This window comes from Podarcis raffonei, chromosome 3, assembly GCF_027172205.1.
Source record: "Podarcis raffonei isolate rPodRaf1 chromosome 3, rPodRaf1.pri, whole genome shotgun sequence".
NCBI lineage: Eukaryota > Metazoa > Chordata > Lepidosauria > Squamata > Lacertidae > Podarcis > Podarcis raffonei.
This window is the reverse complement of record NC_070604.1, coordinates 18,214,023-18,220,672: the sequence shown is the minus strand read 5'-3', so window position 1 is coordinate 18,220,672 and position 6,650 is coordinate 18,214,023. Positions and strand designations below refer to the sequence as shown.

At 43.7% G+C, this 6,650-nt stretch overlaps 1 protein-coding gene across 1 annotated transcript in view; it reads left to right on the top strand.

Annotated features, from left to right (window-relative positions):
* The first annotated feature begins 3,524 nt into the window (after nt 1-3,524).
* Nucleotides 3,525-6,650, top strand: part of LOC128410035 (kazal-type serine protease inhibitor domain-containing protein 1-like) — a 9,729-nt gene continuing 6,603 nt past the window's right edge. Inside the window, exon 1 of the mRNA XM_053380694.1 lies at nt 3,525-3,991. Within this exon, the coding sequence (XP_053236669.1) occupies nt 3,532-3,991 (460 nt within the window). The 5' untranslated portion in view covers nt 3,525-3,531. The remainder of the gene's footprint in view (nt 3,992-6,650) is intronic.

Genomic DNA, 6,650 nt, shown 5'->3' with positions numbered 1-6,650 from the left:
TCTGGTCCATGGGGTCACGAAGAATCAGACATGACTAAACGACTAAACAACAAGAAGAGGCAGGCATTCTAGCACCAGTGGTGTAGCATGGGTTGCCAGCCCCCGGGGCCTAGCAGAGTGGTTATGTATTTTGTGTTTTTATATTGTGAAGTAATCTTGTGAACTGCCTTGAGACCTGTGGGTATAGGGCGGTATATAAATATAAATATAAATATAAATATGAATATAAATATGAATATAAATATAAATATAAATATAAATATAAATATAAATATAAATAAATATAAATACTAGAAAGTGATGGGAAAGAGAGACCTCCTTCTCTCTGCCAGGAACTACTGGAGAACCACTGCCACAGAGATGGTAACACTGTGCTTGATGAAAGCAGGATCTGACCTGAGACCCCTTCCACACTGGTGTTGTTTTATTGCCAGTGTATTCTGCACAATGTTCTTGACGTGTCTGTTATTTGCACTTTCCCCAAATACGTGCTCTTCTCTCTTTTTAAAAATGTTGCTTGGAGGACTGCATTGCAAAATTCACATCAGCATGAATTTCAAAGGGCAGTTAGCGTACTCTTTCAGAAAGCACGAGTTTGACAGATTCAGCTTTCAATACAAACGGAATAGAATTTCTTAACCATCCCTACTGGTAGCATCAGTATCTGCAGTCAGGCATACAACAGATCCAGAAAATGATGTGGAAAGCTGATACAGTCGACACCCCTGAACAATAAAGATCAGGGCTCTCTCCTTTCTTTCCATAATTTGTCATAATAAAGGTCAGTGTTATGTACTGAAGTTCTCACCCTGGGCCAGCAGGGGGATACTGTAAATAGTTATGCAAATGAAGGATCAAAAGTGATGTTCAGTGATTGGATAGTTTTAGAAAGTTGCTACAGTAACGTTGTACTGGAGCTCTATATAAGCAGGCTGACTGAGCCCTTCAGCTCAGTTCTGTTCTGGCTTCTGAATAAACAAGAGCTGTTTGAAGAATCCCTGTGTCGTCTGATATGTTCACCCACAACTTAACAGTCAGTGTCAAGTCCAATGTGCACGTTTCAAATTTGTGGCATTGCTAGGATTGTTTGCTTTGGTTCTAGGCCAGGGTTGTTGTTTTTTAATACACTCTGCCCAGGAAGACCATCCACACTTCAGCTCATAAAATGGTAATTGCTGAGCAGTCTTGGAAGCAGAAGAAAATTGTAAATGAGTAGTGAGGATAAGTGGGAGAAGAATCAGAAGTGATTGGATACCCATTAAACGTTCTCTGAGGAGCTGCTGTATTTTCAGGCAGCTTTTTCATGCCAATTTTACTTTGAAGATACATAAATTTTATAATTCTCATCATTAGTGCTATAAGCATGGTAAAGTATAAGTTAATTCTACAGTAATGTGATTATTAAAACCATTAGTCAAAGCCAAGGGATCCATAATTAACTTATTCTCCAGCATCAAGTAAATGATTCTACTGTGTGCTTTAAGGAAGCAATTGTTCACTGTTATGCAAAATACACCAGAGCTATTAGACTATAAAGCTCTGCAATCTTATAATTAAATTATAAATTTTACATATTTTAATAATCCATCCTATATATTTTAATTGTTTTCTACATAATATTAAAAAGAGAGAACTATAATTCTGTTCTTCCGCCTCCCAGACAAATGGAAACATTTCAAAAGTGTTCAACAACAATTGATATTGAACCGTTCAAATGGATAGCTGCCAATCAACTAGAGGGGGGTTTTGTAATAGGCCCTGAGACAAAACTAGAGAGCTACATGATCACCTCCTGATCTAGAGCAACAAAGGATCAAGAAAGCGCTTCCAGACTGCAAATATTTTGCACGAGGGATTCAAGTACATACTAGAGCTTTAGGTTTGTGCCCTGTTACCCTAACACAAGGGACGCGGGTGGCGCTGTGGGTTAAACCACAGAGCCTAGGGCTTGCTGATCAGAAGGTCGGCGGTTCGAATCCCCATGACAGGGTGAGCTCTGGTTGCTCTGTCCCTGCTCCTGCCAACCTAGCAGTTCAAAAGCATGTCAAAGCACAAGTAGATAAATAGGTATTGCTCCGGTGGGAAGGTAACCGGCGTTTTCGTGTGCTGCTCTGGCTCGCCAAAAGCAGCTTAGTCATGCTGGCCACATGACCCGGAAGCTGTATGCCGGCTCCCTCGGCCAATAAAGCGAGATGAGCGTCGCAACCCCAGAGCCGGCCACGACTGGACCTAATGGTCAGGGGTCCCTTTACCTTTTTACCTTAACACAACAAATCCACTTTTTAAAAATAGGAAACAGACTTTTGCAGTGTGTACAATGAGCACTGCAAAAAAAAATAAATAGGAAAAACTGCAAAAAAATAGGAAAAACATTGTAAATTGTGGAATGAAAGAATGAACAATTTACATATTTTGTAAACAAATCAAGATGAATGCTCAACAAAGGGCTCGTCCACACATTACTTGTAGGAAGCAAGTGTCTGAGAGGTTTTCCACTTACACTATTTTTTCATTTGTTCCACTACTTTCTCCAGGAAAACCCGCTCTTTACTGCTGAATCAGTGCAAACATCAATCCACGGAATACCGTATTTTTCAGTGTATAAGACGATGCTTTTTGCTTAAAAAAATAATAGGCAAAAATTGGGTGTCGTCTTATACATGGAAAGTGAATGGGGGGGAACGTGCGATTAATGGCAGCAGCAAGCAAGAGATTGACAGTGGTGATTGGGCGGGTGATTGGAGGCTGCAGCAAGGCCTGCTGGCGATTGGCTGTGGCTGTGGCAATTGGGCAGGCGATTGGTAGCTGCGGCAAATTCTTGCAGCTGCTCCAAGCGGCAAATGTATACACTGAAGATTGGCTAAGATGATTATAAGGAAAATACAGTGGTAGTGAGTGTCACTCGTATGATAACATTTAAGGGAGGTGAAGAAAGGAGGAACACTTTTATAAATATTTCCGATTTATTGTTGGTTATTGTGGAGCAACAGATTTGATCAAAACCTGCCGGCAAGGGCAGAATTCTCCTTTTCTGGTTTCTTTTTGGCTGAAGTTATAGAAACGAACAAGTGCTGTGCATATCCTTGTTTGGTTTTTATGACTTAAGTGTTTGCAACGCAGTTACTAATTTATGTCACCTTTTGCTGGGGGTTGAGACGTGGTTAAAGAAATGCACACAGCGACAATGTGAAAAACACATGTCAGGTTCACGAGTAAAGGAGAAGAGGGTTGTTGGTTTTTTTCCCATGTGGGGTAGCAGTAGCTGCATTCCAAAACTGTGCTAAAGAAACTTGACATTTAATCTTGACTGTTATTGATATGGGGAAGCTGTGATCTGGGGCTAATTTCTCTTTTAAAGCCTCTAGCGTTTGTTCTAGATTCATATTCCAAACCGGAAAGTGGAATGTGACTGTGACATGCTTTCTTTCGCTCTCTCTCTCCTCCTCCTCCTCCTCCTCCTCCTCCTCTTCTCCCCCTTTCTTCTGGCTTGCCTCCAAAAGGTCTTTGCTTCTTGTTGATGACATTCTCAAGATGAAACCCCTGGTGGCTACAGTTTTCCTGGTAGCCCTGATGCAACTTTCTCAGTCCTTCCCTGCCTGGTACCACAGAGGATGGCTGAGACTGCTAAGGGAAGGGGATAGCTGTGGAATATGCAACCTGGAACTCTGCCCCGTGCCTACAGCCTGCCAAGCAGGGACCGTGTTGGACTCATGCGGCTGCTGTCCCGAATGCGGGAATGTGGAGGGGCAGATCTGTGACTTGGACGAAGGCAGCCATTTTTACGGGCAATGCGGGGACAACCTGGAGTGCCGTTTGGATGTCCGTGACATCAAGTCTGGAGAAATCCCCGAGCCACAATGTGTCTGCAAGCTGCAGGAGACTGTATGTGGACCTGAAGGGAAGACCTATGAGAACATCTGCCAGTTCCATGAGGCTTATGCAGGAAAGGGGATAAATGCGAGCATAAAGCACAAAGGACCATGCAAATCGGGTAAGGAAAGGCAGAGTCTAAAGTACTGTATTTTTGCTCTATAAGACTCACTTTTTCCCTCCTAAAAAGTAAGGGGAAATGTGTGTGCATCTTATGGAGCGAATGCAAGCTGTGCAGCTATCACAGAAGCCAGAACAGCAAGAGGAATTGCTGCTTTCACTGCGCAGCGATCCATCTTGCTGTTCTGGCTTCTGAGATTCAGAATCCCCCCCCCCTTGTTTTCCTCCTCCAAAAACTAGGTGCGTCTTGTGGCCTGGTGTGTCTTATAGAGCGAAAAATACGGTGCGTACCTGAGGGAAGCTGAGATTTACTAATGGTGATATTTGGCAGCATAGTCTAGGGATGCAACAGAGGGGCTTGGAAATCACTCTTTTGGAGTTACGTATATGAGCAATTTGTTATCTTTTTGGAATTTAGATGAGAAATCCTATGCGTGTTTATGCTAAAGTGACTTCCACTGTGTTCGGTGATGTTTACGTCCAGGTAAGGATATATGGGATTGCAGCCTGACAATGCAAGAAGTAAAACTTATTGACTTTATTGGGACTTACTCAATTGTAGATTTGGGTTCCCTAAGGACATAGGCACAAGTGTGATATTATGTGATCCTGGAATGAGAAAATATACTCCCCCTTGCATCCAGTCCCCCCCCCCCATTGACATTTCATTAGATAAAGTTCCTCTTCAGGTAACCAACAGTAACAATGAGGAGTCCTGTTCAAAGTGTGTCCTCTGAAGCTACAAAACATTGGATGCAGAGTCCACGAAGCTTTTGTTAAAGCATGTGAACGTGCTCCAGAATTGCCAACGTAGCCTGTGAGATTAACATTGTAGAATTCACATGGGAATTGACAACCTGTTGATCAGAGGGGAGTGTGAAAATGTGAAATGTGAACACAAATTGCCTGCAGATTTGTGGGTGGGCCATAACAGAGTCATTTTACCACTATCCATGAATGAAAGGCAGGATTGAAGACTATAGGAATAGTCTTACTATAGGAATAGTAAAAGTATGGAAAAAGATGCTCTTTATTTAATAGCTAAAAAAAATCAACATAAAGCAGCTAGGTCCAATCTTAGTATATAAAGTTGAAATTAACAAGACAGCAACAATGATATGAAAGATCTAAATGGCCACTGTATGTCAAAGTAGGAAGGTTCAAGCTGAAACAATATATAATGTTTAAAGTCTCAGATCCCCCAAATCCCTTACAGTCTTACGCAGATTTAAATAAATCACATGCAAGGTCATGTTTCTTTTTATACTGAAGAACAAACCTTTGCATGCAGCTTCACTGCATGTGAAAAAGCCCAACGGAAAAGATAACCAAATGGAGAGATTAGTTCTTAGCCTCCTGGCAGCTTTATAGCCTGATGTGTAAATGATTCATTCTTCTGCAATTAGCATCATCGCTTTACAGGATTCCAAGAGATTTAGCACAGCCTTTGGAGTGAGGTCCAAATGGCACGCAGTTCCGAAATGGAGCCAAGACGAATTTATGTAAGATTTTCCCATATGTGATTTTCTGCATTCTTCAAAGCATGCCAGTGATCTATAGCAGTCGCATGTGACACTGTGCGCACAGTGATAACTCCCAGGCACCCTGTTCATACAAAGGCACCCGGGCGTATTGACTGGCAATGTCAGTGAAATGTTTCGGCAAAGCTGGCATCGTCTGTGCCATTCTGCAAGCGCAGTGGTCTGAGCTCTCCATACGAAAAGCACAGGGATCTCAGGCCAGGCTAGAGGTGACATAAATTGCGCATGTAGAATGGTAGTATTGCACATGCAGTGAATTTTGACAGCAATTGGCAACGCTTCATATAATTTTACAGGCTCTTGCTGGGTTGAACTGATCTTCTCCTGTTCCTTGATCTGTGTCGGACAACGTTGCATGTATATCGGAAAATGCTTTTAGGATTCCATGGGCCAATAAAACAGAGAAATGTAGGGATAATATTTGAAGTATGTACATGTGTGTGTTTGAGCGTGGGCATGCGCATGTACAGAGGAATGTCACCAGTTTATGTAATGTGAGAGTTTCAAAGGGAAAATAGATAGATCCCTGCAGTGACAGAGCACTGGGGTGGCACGCGTGCCCTGTGCCCAGGGGTGGGGCCAGCCACCCACGGGGTGGGGTGAGCCTGGGCAGGACACTCTGTGGGGCCTCTGAGGTGTCTGCCTGCCTCCTCCCACTCAGCCACCCTACAGCTGAGGGAGAGGCAGTAGGCGGACAGTTTGGGGCAGCATGGAGCCTGCAGATGCCCAAGCCACTGCATCACTCCCAGGAGAGACGCGTGGCTCGGGCACACTGCAGGCCCCGCAGTGAGTGCCGCCTGGCATTTTGTCACCCCCCTCAGTGGTGACACCCGGGGCGGCCCGCTCCCCCTTCCTCCTCCCCTGGATCCCTGTCCTCGAGGAGCTTCCGATCTAAAATAAGGGATGGTCACATTCAACTATTTTGCAATCTGTGAACCTGTGCACACAAATAATTAAGCAACATGCTCTCATAAGTATTCACATGTAACATTCAACGGGGACGTGGGTGGCGCTGTGGGTTAAACCACAGAGCCTAGGGCTTGCCAATCAGAAGGTCGGCAGTTCGAATCCCCACGACAGGGTGAGCTCCCATTGCTTGGTCCCTGCTCCTACCAACCT